General features: G+C 39.2%; 2 protein-coding genes across 8 annotated transcripts in view; one reads left to right on the top strand and one right to left on the bottom strand.

The window, feature by feature from the left end:
- Positions 1 to 19,475, bottom strand: part of LOC126457371 (mediator of RNA polymerase II transcription subunit 11) — a 43,993-nt gene extending 24,518 nt beyond the window's left edge. Inside the window, exon 1 of the mRNA XM_050093623.1 lies at positions 19,282 to 19,475. Within this exon, the coding sequence (XP_049949580.1) occupies positions 19,282 to 19,357 (76 nt within the window). The 5' untranslated portion in view covers positions 19,358 to 19,475. The remainder of the gene's footprint in view (positions 1 to 19,281) is intronic.
- A 100-nt stretch (positions 19,476 to 19,575) lies between these two features.
- LOC126457370 (rho guanine nucleotide exchange factor 7) overlaps positions 19,576 to 27,105 on the top strand; it is a 127,136-nt gene continuing 119,606 nt past the window's right edge. For 3 of the 7 annotated variants that reach the window (XM_050093616.1, XM_050093614.1, XM_050093620.1), the window contains exon 1: positions 19,577 to 19,739. The gene's annotated coding sequence lies outside the window, so the exon portion shown is untranslated. Of the gene's footprint in view, positions 19,740 to 22,637; positions 22,809 to 27,105 lie in introns of those variants that run through there. The other 4 variants (XM_050093618.1, XM_050093617.1, XM_050093622.1 and 1 more) reach the window with 3 other exon arrangements.

A 27,105-nucleotide genomic window follows, 5' to 3' on the forward strand; every position in this document is an offset into this window, starting at 1 on the left:
TTATACGAAAGTGACCTACTGGCACAACCTTGCCATGGTCACATCACAGGGAAATATATCCAATAATGCACCTCAAAATATACTCAGCATCTGTTTGCAAAGAAGGTGCGTCACTGATGTAACTTTTCTGGAACTAACCTAACCCAACACAGTAGACGATGACTAACTTATCTAACTGAAGTTCAGTAAGGACTGAAATTCAGAGAGTTTATAAGTTCTGCCTCTCAATGGATAAAAATGTTGACTATTGCTATGATTAATCTTCGACATTTGCAGTTAAATGTCTGCTAACTGGCAATGGTTGGCAACTGTAACAACTTCCTCGCGAGAACTAGCCAATCGCTGCAGGCAGCAGGAACTTTGTGAGTATTGGTGTGTGGCTGTATACTCACAAATATTGTGCTCAGCCTAGTAATGTGCAACTGTGGTCAATATGTTGGAAGGATCAAACAGTTCTGGGTTTTAATGCTCCCTGTGTTGGCAGACATAACTACTGATGGATGAGTGAACTACTTAAATATCTTGTAGGAGAAGCAAACAGTAGTTCCTGGCATTGTGCCATGTAGGGGTTAACTGACTATAATAAGTGTGGCATCCTGCTGGGACAGCTTGGAATGTGGCACATAATGAAGTCTAATGCAGTGTACTGTGTCAGGAGGAGACAAAGTAAAGTCAAACTAAAAAAATCTAAATTTAGCTGGCCAAATGGGGACTTTAAATTGATGTCCTCCAGAATCCAAGTTTGGTGTCTTAAGCACTGAGCTATCTTGCTCAGTAGGGTTTCTTGAAATTTTCATGATTTCGTAATCACAGAAGTAATTTGCAGTGAACTCTAATGTAGCAGCTTTTGTGGGTGCACCACTACCAAGTAGCAGCAGCAGTTGGAGTAGGAGTAGTAACAACAAACTTTCTGGATGTATTTCACAAGTACAAGTGGTAATACTACACTACTGGCCATTAAAATTACTACACCACGAAGATGACGTGCTACAGACGTGAAATTTAACCGAAAGGAAGAAGATGCTGTTATATGCAAATGATTAGCTTTTCAGAGCATTCACACAAGGTTGGCATCGGTGGCAACACCTACGTGCTGACATGAGGAAAGTTTCCAACCAATTTCTCATACACAAACAGCAGTTGACCGGCGTTACCAGGTGAAACGTTGTTGTGATGCCTGTTGTAAAGAGGAGAAATGCTTACCATCACGTTTCCGACTTTGATAAAGGTCAGATTGTAGCCTATCGCAATTGCGGTTTAACGTATCACGACACTGCTGCTCGCGTTGGTCGAGATCCAATTACTGTTAGCAGAATATGGAATCGGTGGGTTCAGGAGGGTAATACGCAATGCTGTGCTGGATCCCAACGGCCTCGTATCACTTGCAGTCGAGATGACAGGCATCTTATCCGCATGGCTGTAACGGATCGTGCAGCCATGTCTCGATCTCTGAGTCAACAGATGGGGATGTTTGCAAGACAACAACCATCTGCACGAACAGTTCGACAACGTTTGTAGCAGCATGGACTATCAGCTCGGAGACCATGGCTGTGGTTACCCTTGATGCTGCGTCACAGACAGGAGCGCCTGCGATGGTGTACTCAACGATGAACCTGGGTGCACGAATGGCAAAACGTCATTTTTTCGGATGAATCCAGGTTCTGTTTACAGCATCATGATGCTTGCATCCGTGTTTGGCGACATCGTGGTGAACGCACATTGGAAGCGTGTATTCGTCATCGCCGTACTGGCATATCACCCAGCGTAATGGTATGGGGTGTCATTGGTTAAACGTCTCTGTCACCTCTTGTTCGCATTGACAGCACTTTGAACAGTGGATGTTACATTTCAAATGTGTTACGACCTGTGGCTCTACCCTTCATTCGATCCCTGCAAAACCCTACATTTCAGCAGGATAATGCACGACCGCATGTTGCAGGTCCTGTACAGGCCTTTCTGGATACAGAAAATGTTCGACTGCTGCCCTGACCAGCACATTCTCCAAATATCTCACCAATTGAAAACATCTGGTCAATGGTGGCCTACCAACTGGCTCGTCACAATACGCGAGTCACTACTCTTGATGAACTGTGGTATCGTGTTGAAGCTGCATGGGCAGCTTTATCTGTACACGCCATCCAAGCTCCATTTGACTCAATGCCCAGGCGTATCAAGGCTGTTATTACGGCCAGAGGTGGTGGTTCTGGGTACCGATTTCTCAGGATTTATGCACCCAAATTGTGAAAATGTAATCACATGTCATTTCTAGTATAATATATTTGTCCAATGAATACCCGTTTATCATCTGCATTTCTTCTTGATGTAGCAATTTTAATGGCCAGTAGTGTAATACACTGGAGACCAAACACACTGAAAAGTAAGCCGACTGTAATTTTCCTACAATTGTACAAATGATGCTCATTGAGAACATGATAAGTGTAGTAACATTAATACTCCCAGACAGACTGTCATCTTTTCATCCTACGCAAAAATGGTACATAGTTACATCTCAATATATTGATGATAATCAAATTTCAATATCTGTACATAAATATATTTCTTTCTTTGTTTCATGAGGTCTTAACAGGAATCATGACGACACAGTTTGACCTTTTTTAGTTGGTGTGGGTATTCCCAGTCCTGATTGCCACTGTCGATTAGTCTACGGCAGCCACATTGTTCTTTATTGTATCAAATGAAGGAGAGAAAATAATCATCATACATAATAAAATTCTAATGCATGTGAGGGAAATATATAGTGTTTGTCTGACTGTCAGAGCTTTTAGTTCGCTGTGCACTGTACTAACACTGACTACTGGAACTCTGTCACTGTCTATATCAGAAGTTTAATAAACTATGATTAGGGAATTGATTGAAAAAGAGTGTTTTTTTTTTTTTTTTGCGCTTTAAAACTGACGAAGTCGAATGAGTCAGTAAGACCTTGTGTACTCAAAAGTTCAACCCTAATAATAGGTGACTACTTCAGTATTAATATAGCATGCCTCATTTCAAAGCATGCCTTACTTTTCTTCCACATAAAATCCACTTCATATTCTTCCAATTTTAAGTTTTTGGGAATACTGTCATCCAATAATGTGTTTGCTCAAGAAAAACAAGACTGAACAATTAGTAGAATGTGATCATTCAAAAATCAAATGTTAGTCTGCTGATGTTTGAAACTACCTTTAGCATGAGTGTTACTCCCAAGTAACGTAGCTTGATGAAACTTGGACCATACAAAAAAGAACTGCCACAGTATAGTACAGAAGGCAACTGAAAGAAAAACAAGATGAGACAAACAGAAATGACATTTTTATTCAAAGACAGAATTTATTATGGTCCCCTGGACAATAAAAAAAAGGTGGGACATGAATCTCACTAGTACGGGTGATCACCACAGATGGTAATGCATGACCTGCAATGTGCTCCTAGGTTGGCCTTAAGGTAGGTAGGGAGTTCTTGTGGAAGGGCGTTCCATTCCTCCACTAGTGCAGTCGACAATTGCTGGATGGGTATTGGTGCATGTGGACATGCTGCAGTACATCCTCCCAAAGCTTCCTACCATCTCAATGGGATTTAAGTCAGGGGAATGGGCAGTCCAGTCCATTTGCCCAATATCCTCTTTTTCCAAGAGGTCTTCCACCTATGCTGTTTGATCCAGAGTGCTCTGTCATCCATAAAATGCGGCCAGGGACAAATCCACTGCTGAAAACATGCATATAGGGAAGGACTGCACTGTCACAACAATGCTCACCAGTGAGTGTACACTGCTCAAAGATTTGGAGGTCAGTTCAACCACGCAACGTTCAACTATGCAACATTAGTACTCCACACACCATAACACCTGGACCACCAAAATGATCATGTTTGACAATGATCCCAGGTGTGTTACGTATCCTCGGATGGAAAGACATGGGAACACATGATGCATTCAGGAACATTATCGAATATGACTGTTTTTATGGTAATGGTGTTACGGTGGGGAAAGGCATGAAGTTGCATGGGCACACTGACTTCTGAATCTTTGGACATAGTACACACACTGGTCAACAATATTGTTTGTGACACTGTACTCTTTTATTCAGAGATGTAATCGTCCCTGACTTCATTTTTACAGATGACAATGCACAACCACATCAAACAGTGTAGGTGGAGGAGCTCTTGGAATGAGAGGAAGTTTGGTGAATGGGCTGGTCTGTACTCTCTCTCAAATCCTGTCAAGTATATTTGGGATGCAATAAAGACACATACTGGAGCACATCCACAGGCACCAATGACCATCAAGTAGTTGACAACCTTGGTCTTGGAAAAATGGTATGCACTACCACAAGTACTCCATACCAACTGCTGCCCGTAGTGATCACACATCCTATTAAGAACCATGTCTTGCATTTTGTAACATCCAGGGGACCCTCACAAACCATGGTGTCTTCAGTCTAATTATTGTCTTTGAATAAAAGCACCATTTCTGTTTGTCTCATTGCATATTTCTTTGTTACCTTCTATACTTTACTGCAGCGGTACTTTTATGTATTGTCTAAAGTTTCATCAAGCAGTGACATGATGTGAAACTTACTTTCATCCTTGTATTTTCACATCATTGAATTTTGTGGGCATAATTACTCTGTATCTGAAAATATATCAAATAGACTGGGAAAATCTATCAGTTAATTAAATATTTCAAGCATAATATTTAGTATTTAGGCTACACTTGGCTTCATTAGAAAGCATGCAACTAATAACCAACCCATAAGAATAGAACACAATATCTAAACCACTTAAAAAATACATGGTCAATAGTTAAATTCATTTCTGAATGAGTATGAATGTTACATATTCTCTATCTTTCATTTTATCAGCTGAAATGTAATTAATCTGTATTTTAATATTTTCTAAATAATTTGTAAAAAAATTACTATGCAAGTCTATAAATAGGCATGATGAACAATGCCACTGTTAGTCTTCACTTAGTTAACATCCCAACTAATTATCATTAAAACAGTCATCCAACCATATTCACTGTCAATCTCTGCCAAGTTACGATCAGTCACGGTTAACAAGTCTCCATTACATCTTCAGCTGCAAGTAGGTACTGTCACTCTCTGTTAAGTCAGTAATGGTGGGGCAGTCTCAGTTAGCAAGTCACCACTAAGCATTCAAACGCAAACAGTCATTGTTAGTTGACCTATTTTTCGATGAGCAGTGGACAATATGAACTGCAAGCTGATTATCATTTAAGTAGTACCTAAACTAAATGCAAATTAACTGTACTTTAAATATCAACAGTGTCAATTTGTTTACTGAAATTACTATCATTTATCATATTACTGAACGAAGCAGACACACTTTAAAGTGAGATAAGCAGATTGTTATTACAATTAGTAAGTCTGTAGCTGTAAATTTGCATGAATGGTGGATCTGTGTGTCAAACGTGACTGTTACTGATCAATGGCCAAAATTTTATGATGCTTGTGAGGAATCAACAATTTTCCATTTGTAATGAGGCATTACATAAACATAAGATAACACAATGATCTGCTCTGATGCTGGGAAGTACTGATGATACTGATTGATAATTTTGAAGGCACATTTCACACCATACATACACTGAGGTGACAAAAATTATGGGATACCTCCTAATATGGTGTCGGACTTCCTTTTGACCAGTGTAGTGCAGCACCTCGAGGTGGCATGGACTCAACATGTCAGTGGACATCTCACACACATCTCTAATATGAAGTGGGATAAGCATGTAATGGCAGTTGTGGGGAAGGCGGATAGTCATCTTCGGTTCCTTGGTAGAATTTTGGGAAGATGTGGTTCATCTGTAAAGGAGACCGCTTATAAAACACTAATACGAACTATTCTTGAGAACTGCTCGAACGTCAGGGAGACCTATCAGGTCGGATTGAGGGAGGACATAGAAGCAATTCAGAGGCGGGCTACTATACTTGTTACTGGTAGGTTTGATCATCACGCGAGTGTTATGGAAATGCTTCAGGAACTCGGGTTGGAGTGTCTCTGGAGGAAAGGAGGTGTTCTTTTCGTGAATCGCTACTGAGGAAATTTAGAGAACCAGCATTTGAGGCTGACTGCAGTACAATTTTACTGCCGCCAACTTATATTTCGCGGAAAGACCACAAAAGATAAGATAAGTGAGATTAGGGCTTGTACAGAGGCATATAGGCAGTCATTTCTCCCTCGTTCTGTTTGGGAGTGGAACAGGGAGAGAAGATACTAGTTGTGGTATGAGGTACCCTCTGCCACGCACCGTATGGTGGATTGCGGAGTATGTATGTAGATGTAGATACAGAAATACTGAGCCAAGCTGCCTCTATAGCCATCCTAATTGTGAAAGTGTTGCCAGTGAGGATGCTGTGCACAAACTTAACTCTCGATTATGTTCTATAAATGTTAGGTGGGTTTTACATCAGGCAATGTGGGTTGCCATAGCATTCACTCAAACTACCCAGAATGTTCTTCAAACTAATTGTGAACACTTGTCGCCCAGTGACATGATATCATTATTTGGGAATGCAAAGTCCATATAAGGCAGTAAATCATCTCCAAGTAGCCGAATGTAACCACTTTCACTCAATTATTGGTTCAGCTGAACTAGAGGACCGAGTAAATTCCATGGAAACACAGCCCATACCATTACAGAGCCACTATCAGCTTGCACAGTGCCTTGTTGACAACTTGCGTCCATGGCTTCGTGGTGTCTGCACCACACTCAGACCCTTCCATCAGCTCTTACCAACTTAAATTGGGACTCATCTGATCAGACCACAGTTTTCCAGTCATTTAGGGTCCAACCAATGTATTCACAAGACCAGGAGAGGTGATGTGCTGTTAGCAAAGGCATTCGCATTAGTCATCTGCTGCCACTAACACCACATTTCGCTGCACTCTCTGAATGGATACATTCGTCATACATCCCACATTGATTTTTGGGGTTGTTTTATGCAATGTTGCTTGTCTGTTAGGACTGACAACTCTACAGAAACGCTGCTGCTCTCTGTTGTTAAATAAAGAACACCAGCTGCTGTGTTATCCACTGTTGAAAGTAATGCCTTAAGTTTGGTATTATTGGCACACTCTTGGCACTGTGGATCTAAGAATACTGAATTCCCTAACGATTTCTGAAGTGGAATGTCCCATGTGTCTAGTTCCAACTACCATTCTGTGTTCAAAGTATGTTCTCACGTCATGCGGCCAATCATGTTGGAAACATTTTCACATGGATCACCCTAGTATATATGACAGCTCCATCAATGCATTGTTTCTTTATATCTTGTGTATGCAATACTGCTCCTATCTATATATGTGCTTATCACTATCCCATGACTTGTGTCACCTCAGTGCATACTCTTCTTCCAGTATGATGTCTAAGATTTACATGATGCATTGTAAAGATAGAAGCTGCTTAGCTACCTTCCATTGGTTACATTCTGTCAATGTCTATCATAATGTGATTCCACAACAGGGGATTCCCATTCAAACAAAAGATGTATTCCAACAATATCATGCCATAAGGATCAATGGACAATGACAGACAGAGAGAATTGTTATTTATCATCATTTACAGAACAGATCAGGCAGCAGAAAGGTACTCAATTAGAGCAAGCAAACAGCAGCAGCATGAAGTAAATTGACTTGAAATATCTTTGTGCAGGTTCTTCAGCAGTTTGAAGATACATGGATAGCACTGTTTAATGATTTGTTGTGCTGATTCTTCCACTGTTATGTAAGATGTGTGAAAAGCAGCCTGAGCCAGTCAATGGAGATTGTATGAGGAGACATTAATGTGGTTGCTTTACTTACTGTAGAGCTGCTCCACAAGTGAATAAGTTGTTCATAAGAATATAGAATGGAGGAAAACTCTAAACTGACTACTTGGATGCAAATAACCATTGCCTGGAAATGAAGAAATTTTTTTTTTCTTTTTTCCTGTAAATGACTTAGCTTATACAAACAATTCAAAGTGACTACTGCTAATTGCAACACATACATTACAAATTTTCCCCCTTGTGTTCCTTGTTGCCACTTTTCACAAGAAGCAGAAAGTGTGAAGTAATTACAGATTTCTCAATGTTGGGATATCGGCATTTGTGCTCAAATGTTATCAGATGTATATAATTAAAACAACTGAAACTTATATTTTATAAATAATAAAAGATATCCGCTTCAATAACTCCCCCTCCCCCCTCCCCTCCCCTCCAACCAGACACACATCATTTCTTATCAGCATTTAAGCTAAGGACACGAATGTTCCCAATGAAAATGAAAATGAGAAGTTATAGTATGCAGAGGTATGTGACTGCTTGTTTCTCAAAACAAACCTATAAGGTCAATGCTATACAGATGGTAGGTAGTGTAAACTATGTATTTTATATAAAGAACTAATGATCAGAAAAGAATGTTGAGTTTTTCATTTCCATAACCAGTTTAAGCACTTAGCAATAGTTCAAAGAAACAATGACCAGTCTCGATGTATGTATTATAAATGTATCTAAAATACTGCTGCACACTCTGAAACATCTCTGTTGTCCAACGGGGAGACAGTTGCCAATCACTTTGTCTTCAGTTTCTACTGCATTTTGTAAGTATCGTGTTCTACAGATCATTTGCATGATAAATCAAATGATGTAAAACAAGTCATTCTACATTCAGATCACAAATTAATTTCTAAATATGGTTACATACTGAACATTTATACATTTTTTATTTTTTAAAAAAATAATTGTACATATGTGAGTGAGTAATTCCTAGCCATTACCTTCTACATATTAAAATGATATAAATTCTCCTCTGGAATAGAAAGAGTTGTTGAGGAGAATCTTTTTCAGTCCGTTATCAAATTTTACTTTGCTGTTTGTCAGACATTTTATACCACAGGGTAAAAGATCAAAAATGTTATATGCAGCATCGGTGCCCCTGTTTGTGCTACAGATAAGTTTAATGTGGAGTAATTATGCTCACCAATGTTCATTTTGAACAGCAGCTGATTATGAGGGGATAAAAATATTGAGAAGCAAGTAGTCAGAATGACCAACTTCTTAAACAGACATCTACAAGATGATCATGAGTGAACACCACATATTCTTACAGATTTTTTTTGAGCAATATATGTAAATGACTTCTGTCTGATACACAACAAGCAGAATTAGTTCATTTTGTGGGTGAAACTTGTATTGTATTCAGTCCAAACATACGTAAAGCAGCAGAAGAAATTGTAAACAGTGGTATTAAAAGTATCATTGTCTCGTTTTCTGTGAATGCTCTCACTCTGTCTCAATTTCGTAAAGGTAAATTACCCCAGAACACTGTTCCATATGACGTCATTGAATGAAAATATGCAAAATATGTCAATTACTGATTTGTCTCTCCCCAAGATTTGCAATGATTCTAAGTGCAGAAGTGGCTGAACTAAATCATTTTCTGAGTTGCAAAATGACACCCCCCCCCCCCCCCCCCCCCCCCACCGCCAGTTTAAATTCTAACCAATATCGCAACCTAAAAATTTTGAAGTTTCCATCCTATTTATTATTTCCTCAGCTTGTGTTACTCTCTAGATGGGCAGAACTAAATATGTTGTGCCTTTTCAAAATTCAGACTGAGAGCATCCACAGAAAACCAAACCATGACACTTTTAAAACCACTGTTTACCATTTCTTCTGCTACTGTATGTATGTTTGGACTGATTACAATACTAATGTCATTCATAAAAAGAATTAATTCTGCTTGTTGTATATTAGACTGAAGATTGTTTACATATATGAGGAACAATGGTGGACCTACGACTGACCTCGGAGAACTCTATATATGATTTCTCCCCACTCAGAAGAACCTTCAATGATTAAATTGGTTGAATTACTAAGTACAACATTCTGTGTTCTTTCTGTTAGAAATGACCGTTATTCATTGGCTGGCTATACCATCAGTTGCATTAAATACTAGTTTATCTAGGAGAGTATTGTCATTTGCATGGTCAAATGCCATAGATAAATGCTATTTTGTTATTTAATACTTGTATAAATTATTTAATTCTTTAGGTGATCAGGCAAAATGTACACACTGTTCAGAAACTGTTTTGGAATCCAAACTGTGATTTACTGAGGATATTACTTATTACTATTGCTCAGGTGGAATACTATTCTAGAATACATCACCTCAAAAATGATGTAATTAGTGAAACAAGTTGGTGATTGCCAGAACGAAGACTTCACTCTGCAGCGGACTGTGCGCTAATATGAAACTTCCAGCAAACTAAAACTGTGTATCTCTGATTGGCAAGTGCTCTACTAACTGAGCTACCCAAGCAGACCCATGACCCGTCCTCACAGATTTACTTTCACCAGTACCTCATCTCCTACCTGCCAGACTTCACAGAAGTTCTCCTGCGAAACTTGTGAGACTGGCACTTATTGAAGAAAGGAAACTGCTGAGATACAGCTTAACGACAGCCTGGGGATGTTTCCAGAATGAAAATTTTACTCCGCAATGGAGTGTGTGCTGATATGAAACTTCCTTGCGTGATAAAACTGTGTGCTGGACTGAGACAGGTCGAGTTTGGGTCATGGTCCATTTTAATTTGCCAGGAATTTTCAGGTTGATAGTTACCGACAAGTGTGAGAAAGTTTTCTAAATATCTGTGTAGCATGTATCTGGGAAACAGCCTGCTATTCACCTAGTGAGATGGGGGAAACCATCTAAAAACCGCATCCAGACATCTTTAATCCACTGGATAGATTTGATTTGGGGTTACCATAACATACCACCCCACCCCCTTCCTTTTCTAGATGCAGCTTGGTGAACACACACAGCTACCTGGGTGGTTGAGCTCCTGTTGATTATGAAATGTATGCATTTAGTGAAATGTACCTAATACATCCTCTTAAGCACTCTTCATGATACAATGGCCATGGATAAATATTAGAGACTTGATTGCATGGCAAGTACAACACGGACAACAGTGGCTTCTTATTATTGTTGTTGTTGTTGTTGTTGTTGTCTTCAGTCCGAATACTGATTCGATGCAGTTCTCCGTGCTACCCCATCCTGCGAAGCATCACCATCTTCGAATAACTACTGCAACCTACGTCCTTCTGAATCTGCTTACTGTACTCATCCTGCTTACTGTACTCATCTTTTGGTCACCCTCTATCATTTTTACCTCCCAGATTTCCCTCGAATACTAAACTGGTGACTCCTTGATGTCTCAGAATGTGTCCTATCAACTGATCCCTTATTTTTAGTTAAGTTGCACCACAAATTTCTTGTCTCCCGAAGTCTTCAATACCTCCTCATTAGTCACATGATCTAACAATCCAACCTTCAGCATTCTTCTGAAGCACCACATTTCAAAGCTGTTGTTCTCTTCTTGCCTAAAGTGTTTAATGACCATGTTTGACTTCCATACATGGTTAAGTCCAGATAAATATCTTCAGAAAAGACTTCCCAATGGTTAAATATATATTCGATGTTAAATTTCTCTTCTTCAGAAATAATTTTCGTGCCATTGCCAATCTTCATTTTATATCCTCTCTACTTCAGCTATTTTGCTGCCTTCCTTTCAAGACACTCTCCATTCTGTTCAACTGATCTTCCATGTCCTTTCCACCTCTGACAGAACTACAATGTTATCAGCAAACCCCAAAGTTTTTATTTCTCCTCCCTTGACTTTAATTTCTACTTCAAATATTTCTTTGTTTTCCTTTTCTGCTTGCTCAGTGTACAGATTGAATAACATAGGGGATAGGCTGAAAGCCTGTCTCACTCCTTTCTCAAATACTGCTTTCCTTCCAAGCACCTCGACTCTTATAATTGCTTTCTGGTTTCTGTATGGGTCGTACATAGTCTTGATCCCTGTATTTTACCCCTGCTATCTTCAGAATTTCAAAGAGAGTATTCTGGTCACCACTGTCAAAAGCTTTCTCTAAATTGACAAATGCTATAAACATAGCTTTACCCTTCCTTACCCTACCTTCTAAGGTAAGTCATAGGGTAAGCATTGCCTTCTGTATTCCTACATTTTTCCGGAATGCAAACTGATCTTCCCCGAGGTCGGCTGCTACTTGCTTTTTTCCATTCTTCTGTAAAGAATTTGTCTTATTATTTTGCAACCATGACTTATTAAACTGAAAGTTCAGTAATTTTTTTTCGCATGTCAGCAAATACTTTCTTTGGAATTGGAATTATTACATTCTTCTTGAACTCTGTGGATATTTTGCCTGCTTCATGAATCTTGCACCCAAGGCTATCAGTAGTTCTGACAGAATGTCATCTACTCCCGGGACCTTGTTTCGACTTACATCTTTCAGTGATCTGTCAAATTCTTCTCACAGTATCGTATCTCCCATCTCATTTTCATCTACTCCCCCTTCCATTTCCATAATATTGCCCTCAAGTACATTTCCCTTGTATAGACCCTCTATGTAGTCCTTCCACCTTTTGGCTTTTCCTTATTTGCTTAAGACTGGTGTTCCATTTGAGCTCTTGGATATTCATACAGCTTCTTCTCTTTTCTTCAAAGGCCTCTAATTTTACTATACGCAGTATATATCTTTCGCCTAGTGAAATACATTTCTAAATCCTGACAGTTGTCCTCTAGCCATTCCTTCTTAGCCATTTTGTACTTCCTGTCAATCACATTAATTAGATGTTTGTATTCTCTGTCGCCTGCTTCATTTGCTGCATTTTTTATATTTTGTCCTTCCACAGATTAAATTCAGCATCTTTTGTTTTATCCAAGGATTTCTACTGTGGCTTGTCTTTTTACCTATTTGATCCTCTGCTGCCTTCACTATTTCACCTCTTTAAGCTACCCATCCATCTCCTCCACATTCTTTTCCCATGTTCTAATCAACTGTTGCCCAATGCTCCCTCTGAAACTCTCAGCAACTTTGGTCCATTCAACCTACCCAGATCCCATCTCCTTAATTTCCTACCTTTTTTGCAGTTTCTTCAGTTTTAATCTAAAGTTCATAACCAAAAATTGTGGTCAGAGATCACATCTGGCCCTGGAAAGGTCTTACAACTTAAAATCTGATTCTGGAATCTCTGTTTTACCATTATATAATCAATGTAAAACCTCCACGTGTCTCCAGGTCTTTTCTACATATACAGCTTTCTTTCATGATTCTTAAACCAAGTGTTCATCATGATTAAATTATGCTATGTGCACCATTCCACCAGACGGGTTCCTCTTTCATATCTTTCCCCCAAGTCCACATTCAACTACTATTTTTCCTTCTCTTCCTTTTCCTACAAACAAATTCCAGTCATCCAACACTACTAAATTTTTGTCTCCCTTAACAACCTGAATAATTTATTTTATCTCGTTACACATTTCTTCAATCTCTTCAACATCTGCAGAGCTATGATGTTCATTCAAACGAAACCTGGTTAGTGCATCTACCTTTACCTTATACGTAAGGTGGCACGACTTTACTGCAGGTATGGTGGCGCCATCTATTGGTAGCGAGACTGACGAGTGTGCACCATTTGATGTTGTATAGCACCAGTGTGGTTTCACACTGCTTGTCGAGTTCCTGGAACGGTGAACCACCATCGATGCCCAGTGTTATCAAGCCACTTTACAGAACCTTAGAAGAGCCATCACGTCGAAACATGTTGTCCAATGGCATTATCCTTCTGCATGATAATGCCTGCCCCCCAGAGAGTGAGTTTTCAGCCAACTACACCTTCATTGGAAATAGATAACATACATACACGCACTCACACAAATGCAACTCACACACAAATGACCAGGGTCTCTGGTTATTGGTATCAGACTGCAAGCAGCAGAGCATGATGGGAGAGGCAACTGGGTGGCAGAGGTATGGAGGAGACTGTGGCAGGGAGGCGGAGGGATAGCAGGGTGGGGTTGGAGGATGTTAAAGTCCTGCTTGTGGGAGCATACAGGGATGAAATGGAGAGAGGGTAGGGCAGCTAGATGCAACCAGAAGGTTAGATGGAGGGCAGGAGGGGGAGGGGGGAGTAGTGAAAAAGGGGAAAAATAAAAAGACTGGGTGCATTGGTGGGATAGAGAGCTGCATAATGCTGGAATGCAATCAGAGAAAGGGCTGGATGGGTGAGGGCAATGACGAAGGTTGACGCCAGGAGGGTTATGGGACAGTAGGATATATTGCAGGGAGAGTTCCGACCTGTGCTAGTCAGAAAAGATGGTGTTAGTAGGAATGGTCCAGGTGGCACAGGATGTGAAGTAGTCATTGAAATGAAGAACGTTTCTTGTTGGACGGCGTGCTCACCAATGGGGTAGTCCAGCCGTTTCTTGGCCACATTTTGTTGGTGGCCATTCATGTGAATAGACAGCCCATTGGTTGTTACGCCCATGAAGAATGTAGCAAAGTGGTTGCAGCTCAGCTTTTAGATCACATGACTGGTTTCACAGGTAGCCCTGCCTTTGATGGGACAAGTTATGCTAGTGACCAGTCTGGAGTAGGTGGAGGTGGGAGGATGTATGGGACAAGTCTTGCATCTATACTCAGTTATTTGTATGAATTTACATATTCCAAAGGTGACTCACTGAAAATATACCTATACGATACTATATTTTTTGCAATTATACATTTCTGAACATTTAAAACAAGTTGTCAATCATTGCAGGACTTGAAATCATGTCAAGATTGGGCTGAATATTTGTACAGCTCCATTCAGTATAAAGTATTTCTATCACCATCAAAATGCATTGTGTAATCATGACACAACAGTAGGCAGAGAATAATAAACAGCTACATTTCTTCATTTATAAAATATTAATTGAACATATCATGGATAATTCTGGGCATATAGAACAACAATGAAAAAGAAATGAAGGTATCTTGTATAGAAAAATGTGTTGTTTTTAATGAATGTTAAACAAAATGCATTACAGGCGACCTTTCTGAGATGGTATCTAATTACCAAGGAAAAAATTATGGGATAATTTCTGTCTATGTTCAAGAGTCTGCTGGCTCAGTTTCTTCATCTCTGTGACACACTCCTGCAGTCAAACAAACCTGAGACCAGTTGTGTTGCACTTCTCTAAATATGTACAATATCCTTGTAGTCCTATCTGGTACAAGTCCCACACACTTGAGCAATATTCTAGGATGGGTTGCATGAGTGATTCATAAGCAATCTCCTTTGTAGACTGATTGCATTTCTATGGTATTCTACTAATGAAGTCTGCTAGCTGCTTTGCCCACAGTTCAGCCTAGACGGTGATCCCATGTCATGTTCCAACTAAATGTTCCCACTCATGTATTTGTATGAATTCACAGATTCCAGCAGTGACTCATTGATATTATATTTACAGGACACTACATTTTTTTTTTTTTTTTGTTCCGTGAAATGCGCAATTTTATACTTCTGAACATTTAAAATAAGCTGTCAATCTTTGCACCTCGAAATCTTATCCACACCTGACTGAATATTTGTACAGCTCGATTCAGACTGTACATCACTGTAGATAACTGCATCATCTGCAAGAAGTCTGGGGTTTGTATTAATATTGTCTGTAAGAGCATTATAATACAACATAAACAGCAAGTGACTCTACACACTTTCCTGGCGTACACCTGAGGTTACAAGGGCTATCCAGAAAGTAACAGATGTTTTGGTCTATTGTGGCAGTGGGTGCAGCTACAGCTGCCATCTTGGTGCCACAATGTTTCTACACTCAGTAAGCATCAAGTTGTGGTAACATGTGGTCTGTGCATCTGCTACTTTGCTTTCTGTGACGTGTTAAAATGTGCATTACATCAGAATGTCCTGCCACTTGCGAGGTATATTGTGTGATTAGGTTTTTATTGGCAAAAAACTGTAAATCAATTGAAATTTATTGTGACCTTTGTGATGTGTGCAGAATAGGAATAAGTGAAAGGTGAGTGAGGCAATGATGGGCCGATTTTAAAAATGGCCATACCAATGTTCACGATGAGGACTGTGGTGGTAGGTTTAGCTTTGTGACTAACAAACTTGGGATGAGAATCAACGACAAAATTCGTGAAAATCGTCATTTTATGATTACAGAACTTTCGCAACATTTTCCCCAAATTTCATGAAGTTTGATGCATAGAACTGGGGGAAGCAGCTTGGTTACCACAAATTTTGTGCTAGGTGGGTTCCCACAACCACAAAAAACAGACTGGCTGCAGCAATGTCCTTCCTTAAAGATTACAAGAAAAATGGTAACAAAATTAGCGATTGTGTTGTAACTGGGGGCAAGACTGGGTGAAGCACGTCAATAGTAAAACTAAACGGCAGTCAAGGGAATGGGGGCATACAAATTCTCCCAAGGAAGTATTTGCAAACACTGTCAGCAAGAATAGTCATGGTTACTCTGTTTCGGGACTCTAAGGGAGTGATTCTCATTGATTTCCTTGAACAGGGCACGACAATTAACTCAGAGAGAAATTGCCAAGCACTGACAAGTTAATGCAGGTCATACAACATAAGTATTGGGGTAACCTTGCTGAAAAGTTTTGATTTTTCATGACAACGCAGGTGCACATATGGTCAATTGTACCTGAGAGATCCTACAAGGTTTTGTATAGGAGGTGTTTGATCATCCACCATATTGCTCGCATTTGGAGCCGAGTGACTACCACCTCTTCCCAGCAATGAAGAAATGCCTCACTACACAACGCTTTTAACTAAACTGCATGCTGTTGTAACTAGTAGCTGTAGTTGCAGGCAGCAGATTTCCACAGAGTTGGTATTGAAAGACATGCCATGGCATGATAAGTGCCTCAATTCGAATGGTGATTACATAAAAAAAGGTTTACGATTATACCTTTAAAATATATGCAATAAAAATTGGATTTTCCATATAGTTATTTCGTTTATTTCAAAATGTCTGTTACTTTCTGGATAGCTCTAGTATTTCTACATTATATGGCGACTCTCCATCCAAGGTAACATGTTGCATCCCCCGACCAAGAAATCCTCCATCCTGTCACAAATTTGGTCTGATACCCAACACTGAATCAAATGTTTCTCAGAAATTGAGAAATATTGCATTACCTGACTGCTTTGATCTGCTGCTCTCAGGATGTATTATGAGAAAAGTATGAGTTGGGTTTCACTTGATCTATGTTCACGAAATCCTTGCTGGTTGACATGGGAGGAGTCATTCTGTTCGAGATGCCTCATTATATTCGAGCTCAGAATATGTTCTAAGATTCTACAACAAATGCATGTCATGGGTATTGGATGGTAGTTTTGTGGAGGACATCCAATAGACAGGTGTGACCTATGCTTTCTTCTAGCTACTGAGCACAGTTTTTGGTTTGAAGGATCTATGATGGATTACAGTTAACAGAGGGTCTATTGGATATAGAATTTGATAGGGATCCCAATGGGCCCTGCAGCTTTGTTCAACTTTAGAAATATCAGCTGTTTCTCAGCACCACTGACACTAATATCTATTTCACTCATCTTTCCAATAGTACGAGAACTAAACTGGGGCAATAATCCTAGGTTTTCCTTTGTAAAGGAACATTGGAAAACAAAGTTAAGCATTTCTGCTTTTGTTTTGCTACTCTCAATTTCAGTTCTTGCCTTTTCCATTTGCCTCTATTATTTCAAGAAACCATTCCATCCTGAAGCTAGCAGACCTTATAAAAACCAACTAAAAAGCTCACCAAAAGCAGAACTTTCAACAAAAATTAATTCAAGATATAATGCTACCTGGATTGTGAATATTTGGGTCAGCTGAACCTACTCATACTGGACATCAGCTTCGTCCCATAATACAAAGATTATGTGGTATGTGACTTATGTGTGCAAGCACAAAGACAACACAACACTAGCAGTATTTCTTATGCATCTGTGTCAGTTTTGGGGATGTAGGTTGTGGTAACATTGATCAGTGGTGTGGCTAAAGGCCTATGTCAGACTGGAAGGTGACAGTCTGGTTATGAGTTGGCAAAGCCAACGAATGTGAATACCAAATCTCAGATGTGGTGAAATATTGATCTGTAGCAAAGCCTGAGGTTTAGGTTAAGTTAAATGGTGATAGTTTGGTTGTGAACTGGCAAGTAGTATGCTTCAGTTAATATGAATGAGTGACACTGGCACAGCGCAAAATAATACAAACATTCACATCATAGTCACAAACATTCGACAGCCTTGACTTAAGGAGCTCCTTGTCCAAGTACTGAATATTGAGGACTTTAGAATTTGCAGAGTTGCCTTTACTATGAACAGGCAGCTACACACCAAATGCAAACAGAATCTCATATTGTAAGTTGAGAATGATGTACAAAATTAGAACAACTGACATGGAATATCTAGTCATCATTTGATACGTGTTAGCCTATTATAAGAATGTTAGTTATCCACTGTATTTATACATATTAATGAACCAGGAGCTTATTAGCAAGGTATCTCATGGATTTGAGCAGGCTATTTCTTTGTCATGACACACATCTCATATCACTGTACAAGTTAGCAGACAGACACCTTGATTTAATGAGAATAATAATAGAATACTTAAATGTTTGACAATGTGATTAAGCATTTCGGAATGAGTAGCCCATTATATTTGAAACACAATAGTAAACCAACTCTTTCATTAACTGAATCAACATAAAAGTTCTATAACTAAATTCCTAGCAGTTGTTCTTGGAGGCTTGGATGCGCTGTTGCAATCCCCATCAAATTGACGGGTCACTGAGGTGTGGATACAAAAGTATGATTTCTGACAAATACTCAATGATTTTAAACGATTTCGTGTCCCTTCTTAAACTAAGTCAATCAAAGATTGCAAAATATACAACTAGTATTTTATATTACCTCGTATTACACATATGTAAGAAAACAGATTTCTCTCTGAGGTGCAAGAATGAATTCATGTAGATACTTTGATGACAACAATACTTGTTTGTCGTCATATGAATAATTACATACGTCACTTACAGATACACAGTACAAGGAAAAAGTTGATACTAAAAAAGACCAACGCGTCATTCAAACTTTCTTGGTGGAGTTGACCATCTTCAAATATTGAGTACACCTTTTCTCATAAAAAAAAAGAACACTAAATAATAAACAGTGTTTAATGGGCCTACACAGTTATTAACTCCAAATACACGGTATCTTTAGCTAGCACTATAAAGTCATTGTTACATACAATAGTTTCCGAACTACACAGGGGCACGTCAATTACTCGCACTTCCACAACTATGTTATTCTGTCGAGAATTAGAATGTGTGTTGTGCGATCAACAAAATGAAATGTCTGGATGTGAATATTAAAGCCAATATTACTGACCAGCACTTTGAAGACATGTTATAATATCTTTTTCAATAGTGTCTAAGACTTGTATTCTCTCCATGGGTGCTGTCATTGCGCAAATGTTTGCACGACACTATTGTTTCAAGCACGGACTGCACCGCTACTATTCCACTTTACAGTTCCGCTCTTCCCAACGCCCACAGTAATAATAATAAATAACAAAACAGCAACACAGTATATGGTAAGTATCGTACTCGATAGTTATCGACTATCGATAAGACGAAAAGTATGCTCTTGTATGACATCTATTGCACAGCGTTGATTTATCGATATATCAGTATAATGTTTGTATCTGTGGTGAAGAAAGACATGCATTTTCAAATAGGAGTTTAAAGCAAGAGAAACAGTTAAAAGTGGCTCAGTACTGCTATTAGCTGCGACAAATAAACAGCACCAAAAATTAGAATACTTCAAATGATAGTATATCTTATATGGTAATGTACTTCAAATGGCACTAAAAATAATTCTGCCTATTAATAACTTCCTTTTCCCTACTCGAAAACCACTGTACAGAAAGAAAATTTGTTATGCCTTTTATAGACTTGAACTTAAACCTATGTAGGTATTAATTTGATATACGATTCGTGATCTCAAGCGAAGTAGATTTATAACAGTTTACAAACTGTGCATAACTTTGATGAACAAGATGTTACAAATAAACCCGCAAATTTAACAGTTCCAATTTGAGGATAATACTTCTTCCATATAATCTTGTCTGTTGATCCCACCGCGAAGACTTAACGAAGATAGAATTATGAATCTCCTCACCACTTTAATTATATGCTCTAACGGGGGTGTGCCAGCATTATTGCCTTGCAAGCAAATAGTTTCTTTAGAACTGTTGCATTTCTTGACTCTTGAGTTGAATTGTGTCAAATATGTTGTCTTCATAATTCCATTTTATAATTTCATCATTGCTCCGATTCATACGTTACATAATTTTCGAAATTCTATGAAGTTACCAAGGTATACTAAGATTCCCGCAGTATTTTTCGATTATCTTATCCTCGTACGTAAATGTAGGCTTATCAGCCTACAGGCTTGTTTGAGTTCCGAATTAAGTTTAATTATGTTGCCCAGTTTTTGTAAACATTTAATGGAAACTGAAAATTTCTGCCAGAGGGGCTCTCGAACTTACTGCTTACTACAAGCAGTTGCTTTAGTCATCAGGCATTTTGAGCGCTCTTCCAGGCCTGACGCCTTTAGTTAGTTAGTTCCTTGTTCATAGATCAAATTCACAGTAAATATTATGATATGGAACATGTGACTGCCACTGTTGTTTCCACTCGCAATGTCTTTTCAGTACAATGCTTTGATTTTCATGTGACAATGTATTGAATATGATTACAGAAAACTGCAACTATTCAACTTTGTAAATATATATTTATTCCCATAAATTAGTTTTTAATCCTTTTCGTGCTCGTCTTGAGCTGGAATGTATAGAAGTCACCTCTTTATTTCTGCAGAATGATGCAGGCTCCTGGCTTGCCACAGTATAGTTAGGATTGTAGTTAGCATTCTCTTGCACAGTATCGTGGGTAGTGACCACCAATTCCGCTTTGTCTCTTGGTCTTTAATTTATCACTCCATAAATATATTTATATAATAGAGGGAGACATTCCACGTGGGAAAAATATATCTGAAAACAAAGATGATGTGACGTACCAAACGAAAGCGCTGGCAGGTCGATAGACACACAAACAAACGCAAATATACACACAAAATTCTAGCTTTCGCAACCAACGGCTGCTTCGTCAGGAAACAGGGAAGGAGAGGGAAAGACGTATTTACATATCTTGTTACCTGGTCTTGTTAAATAAATTTGGGTTCATGATGTAGTGACTGCATTGTGCTACGACTGCTACACCATCAGTGTTGCAGGATGTGCACTTCTGTCTCCAAAGTGGCTTGTACAGGGAACTGTGGGATCATATCTACAGCATTGGGGTGAGCTCAGAGTCAAGAGTACTTACTCAGCATCAACCACCTTTTTTAACCAATGCTTCTATACACGAGGTTGATGACTGTGGCCTCCTAGTCAACCATGCCGGCAGGCAGTGGGTGAGTATGCTGAGACAATGGAATGTAGTGACAACACAGTGCAGCGAAGGACTTACTGATGCAAGGAAGTTATACAGGGGTTGAAACTTAAATAGTGGCAACTATTTATTCACAACCGATACAAAAGAGTTACATGGTGGTACCTGTTACTGCCCTTCAAACAAGTCACCAGCATTGTGTAGAGCCTATTGCCAGCGATGTGGAAGGCGTAGTATACCATTAGCAGAGCCTGTTCTGTTGATGGTGCGAATGAGGCGGTCTACTGCCTGTCAAATCTCTGGAACAGTTCTGAAACGAATGCCATGAAGTGGTTCCTTCATCTTCGGTATCAAATCGATGTCACAAGGACTTAAGTCCGGGGAGTATGGTGAATGGTACAGTACTTCCCAGTCCTATCGACCAAGCAGAGCAGCCACAGCATGCGCTGTATGCACCCGTGCATTGTCATGCAAAATAATGGGTGGGCTGCGCAGAAAGTGTCGCCGTTTCTTTCACAAATCTGGCCGCAGGTGATGCATCAAAAACGTGCAGTAATACTGTGCATTGATGGTCTGCCATGGAGGAACGTAATGCTTTAGGATCACACCATCGTAGTCGTACACGAGAATCACCATAACTTTAGACCTCTCCATTTGCACCATCAACAGAACAGGCTCTGCTAACGGTATACTACGCCTTCCAGATCGCTGGCAACTGGCTCTACACAATGCTGGTGACTACTTTGAAGGACAGTAACAGGTGCAAACATGTAACTCTTTTGTATCGGTTGTGAATAAATAGATGCCACTATTTAAGTTCCAACCCTCGTACAACTGAGCTGGTGTATGCTGCCTGTGCCTCAAGGTGATTGGCAGGGCTTGCAGATACTCTCAGTGAAATCTGACTCTTTGAGACTGGCTTGAGTTTCAGGTGATTGCACCCAATGGGTGGCTTCACCTTGTCATATCTAATTTGTACTGTAGAACCGTTAGCGTTATTTGAAGGCTTGTAGACCAGTGGTTTCACCTAGTTGATCATGCTGTTCATTGAGACTGTCACTTCTTGGCCACACATTTGACCGATCACTGATGTGGGGACTGGACTGGCTGAATGCGTGACGCCAAAGGTTTCAGTCACTAGTGACTGAGCTGGCATCATATATACACGCACTGGCCAGGTATACCCCTTCACATAGTGGGTTGTGCAAATGATGATGTATCGTGTTGCAGGATGTACTAGTGTAGTCTGCTGTTGCTGGTAGAGTACTGTGGTGCTGAACACAACGGCAGAGTTACTGCAGCACCCAGGGGCAGAATTGCTTAGGTGGCTGGTCAACATACCTTTTGACTGGTTGCTAATGGTCTGCCTGATGCCGAAGTCTCATAACTTTGTGTCCCCTTGGAAGAATTTGGTCCTCTGAAGTCCTGGCTGGTACTGAACCAGTGAACTACTGAAAAGATATGGTAAAACTATGCATTATGGTCTCTCTCTCTCTCTCTCTCTCTCTCTCGCTCTACTATTTACACATTACAGCACATTGTGTATTCGTCTTCCATATACACAATGTATGACTGCTAGTACAACCACAATGTCCTGTTACTTCTGTCAAGCCATATGTTCAATCCATTGTGTTGTGGGCAATGGACTAAGAGAAGGATTTGGCAGATGACTGTCCACTGATAATTGGGTTAGGCCACTGAGCAATGACCAGGATTAAGAAAGTTACCCAGCACAAAATTCCTATTACCACGCCTTTGTGCTTGTACCCAGTGCCGTATCATTGAATATGATGGAACAAGTGTTCTGCATTAATGAGCCCATTCTGTGCTGCTAACAGCTTGTTGAGGGAATGAAGCATGGAGTAATGAGAAAATTTAGAGAACTAGAATTTGAGACCGACTGTTGAATGACTCTGCTGCCACCAATGTACATTGTGTGTAAGGACCACGAAGATAAGATTTGAGAAATTAGGGCTCATACAGATCCTTATAGATAGTCATTTTCCCCTTGCTGTATTTGCATGTGGAACAGGAAAGGAAATGACTAGTAGTACCCTCCGGCACGCACCATACGATTACTTGCAGAGTATCTGTGTAGATGTAGATGAACTCAGCCCATTTTGCCATTCTTTTATGGGTGTAACACACTTGTTCTTAATTTATGAATTTGTAACAAATGACAAAATTGCTTTATCTGTTCTGACCTGAAGTTAGTAATTGATGTCTCTGTAGTATTGAACTTAATCCAGGGCTTGCGTCCCCTGTTTCAGCTTTTTGATTCGAAATAGCTATAATTTCTGTGTAGTGTGAAAAATGATCTATTAGTGTTAACAAACTATGATTTCCAGCCACATCTGCCCAAGAGGATCTAGGGTATTTGAACCAATCATGTCGAATGATCTGCTTCCCTCCAGTCAGCTCTGTTGCAGAATTTGCTGATGATTTAATATGGCTACATGTGCACGTGGTACATAGTTCTTTACAAACTGCTCTGTATTCTGCTTACATGTTCGCCATTAATATTCTACATCTATGTCTATACTCTGCAAATCACCATGAGATGCATGGCAGAGGGTACGTCCCACTGTACCAGTTATTAGGGTTTCTTCCTGTTCCATTCACATATGGAGCATTGGAAAAATGATTGTTTGAATGCCTCTGTGTGTGCAGTAATTATTTGAACCTTATTTCTCAATTTCAATGTTAGTGATACATAGGGGATTGTAGTATACTCCAAGAGTCATCATTTAAAGCCGGTTCATGAAACTTTGTTAGTAGGCTTTCTCAATATAGTTAATGCCTATGTTCAAGAATTTTCCAATTAAGTTCCTTCAACATCTCTGTGAGACTCTCCCATGGATCAAACAAACCTGTGGCCATTCATGCTGCCCTTCTCTGTATACGTTCAATATCCCTATTAGTCCTATCTTTTATGGGTCCCCACACACTTGAGTAGTATTCTAGAACTGGTTCCACAAGTGATTTGTAAACAAACTTCTTTGTAGACTGGTTATACTTTCCCCCGTATTCTACCAATGAACCGAAGTCTACCATCTGTTTTACCCACAACTGAGCCTATGTGATCATTAAATTTCACATCTGTACAAAGTGCTGCACCCAGGTATTTGTATGAGTGTCTGGTTCCAACAGTGACTCATTGATACTATAGTTATACAATGCTACATATTTTGTTTTGTGAAGTGTACAGTTTTATATTTCTGTATGTTTAAAGCAAGTTGCCAGTCTTTGCAATACTTTGAAATCTTATCGAGATCTGACTGAATTTTTATGCAGCTAGTACTTAATTCTAGATAACTGCATCATCTGCAAAAAGCGAGGTTACTATTAATATTGTCTGCAAGGTCATTAATACACGTCATGAACAGCAAGGGTCCCAACATAATTCGCTGGGGCACACCTGAAGTTACTTCTACATCTTACGATGGCATACTATCCAAGATAATATGCTGTGTCTTCAATACCAAATAAGTCATCAATCCAGTCACAAATATCGCTTGATGTCTGTATGATTGTACTTTTGACAATAAGTGTAGATGTGGTACTGAGTCATATGCTTTTTGACCATCAAGAAATGCTGCATCTACCTGACTGCCTTCATCCAACATTTTCAGGACATCGCCTGAGAAAAGTGCAAGTTGTGTTTCATATGATCGAAGTTTTTATACTGTGTTCTGACTGGCATTGAGGAGTTCATTCTGTTCAAGGTACCTCATTACGTTGGAACTCAGAATATGTTCTAAGACTCTACAACAAATCGATGTCAAGAATACTGGATGGGTTTTGAGGATTGTTTTGCTGCTGTTCTTGTAGATGGCTGTGACCTGTGCTTTTTTCTAAGAACTGGGCACAGTTTTTGGTTCAAGAGATCTGTTGTTGTTGTGGTCTTCAGTCAATATCAAGAGATCTATGGTGCATTATAGTTATTAGAGGGGCTAACTCAGCTGCAATTTTAGTATACCATCTAACAGGGATTCCATCGAGCCCTAGAGCTTTGTTCAGTTTTAATGATTTCTGCTGTTTCTCAGTAACATGACACTAATACTTCATTCAGCTTTTCAGTGGTAAAAGAATAAAATTGCGACAATTCTCCTGGGTTATCCTTTGTAAAGGGACATTGAAAAAGGGATTTGCTTTGCTACCCTCAATTTCCTGTCCAGTCTCATTCGCTGGGGACTGGACACTAACTTTGGTGCCACTGACAGCCTTTACATATGACAAAAATTTCTTTGGATTTTGTGAAATATCATTTGACAAGATTCTGCTGCACTGGTCATTGAAAACTTCACACATTTCTTTCTGGACACCCAAACGCATTTCATTCCGCATATCTCTACCTGTACACTACATTAATCCTTGTTACATAGATCATAAATACGACATTTCGTAATGATGTGGAACATGTCACTTTAACTTAAGTTTTCTTTACACAAAATAAATAATTAATTAATTTTTTTTTACTACTTCATATCTAAGAATTCATCTATTGAGTAGAAGGAGTTGTCATTCGGAAATTCTTTTAATTTGCTTTTAAATGTTGGTTGGCTGTCTGTCAGACCTTTAATACTATTTGGCAAATGACCAAAGACTTTTGTGGCAGCTTAATTCACCCCTTTCTGTGCCAAAGTGAGATTTAATCCAGAATACTGAATATCATCCTTTCTTCTAGTGTTGTAGCTATGCACTTCGCTGTTATTTTTGAATTTGGATAGGTTACTAATGACAAATTTCATAAGTGACCATATGTATTGCGAAGGTACTGTGAATATCCCGAATTCCTTAAACAAATCTCTGCAAGGTGATCTTGGGTGGGCTCCAGCTATTATTCTGATTACACAGTTTTGTGCAATGAATATTTTCTCTCTTAATGATGAATTGCCCCAAAATATGATGCCATATGAAAACAGTGAATGAAAATAGGCTTAGTAGGCTAATTTACTGATATGTTTATCACCAAAATTTGCAATAACCCTAATAGCATAAGTAGCTGAACCTAACCGTTTCAGCAGATCATCAATGTGTTTTTTCCAATTCAATTTCTCATTGATGCACACACCCAGAAATTTTGAGTATTCTACCTTAGCAGCAGACTTCCGTGCATAGTCTATATTTATCAATCGTGTTATACCATTTCCTGTACAGAATTGTATAAACTGTTGTGATTCTTCAGTTTCTCTAGGCGTATTTTATGACGAAATAAATCTTGGGTGAACAGCCTGGTACGAGTGTCTAGGACACAATATTTTGGCTATCAGGTGTGGTGATGTACATCAGCGCACCTGATGCCAGCAACATGGTTGATTACCGAAATATTGTGTCCTATGCACACTCATACCAGGCTGTTCACCTGAGATTTATTTCTTCTTGTATAAACTGTGTTTTCTCAAAATTTAGTGAGACTCCATTTGCAGAGAACCACTAAATAATTTCTGAAAGACATTATTTACAATTTCCTCAGCTGATTCTTGCTTCTTGGGTGTCATTACTATACTTGCATCATCAGCAAAAAGAACTAACTTTGCATCTTCATGAATACAGAGTGGCAAGTCATTAATATATATTAAGAACAATAAGGGACCCAAGACTAAAACCTGTGGGACACCATTCTTGATAGCTCCCCAGTTAGAGGACTCTGGTGGTTTTTGTAGACTTATCTTTACTGTTAATTTCAACCTTCTGCATTCTTCCAGTTAAGTATGAATTAAACCATTTGTGCACTGTCCCACTCATACCACAATAATTA

This window comes from Schistocerca serialis, chromosome 2 (genome assembly GCF_023864345.2).
Source record: "Schistocerca serialis cubense isolate TAMUIC-IGC-003099 chromosome 2, iqSchSeri2.2, whole genome shotgun sequence".
Classification (NCBI taxonomy): Eukaryota; Metazoa; Arthropoda; class Insecta; order Orthoptera; family Acrididae; genus Schistocerca; species Schistocerca serialis.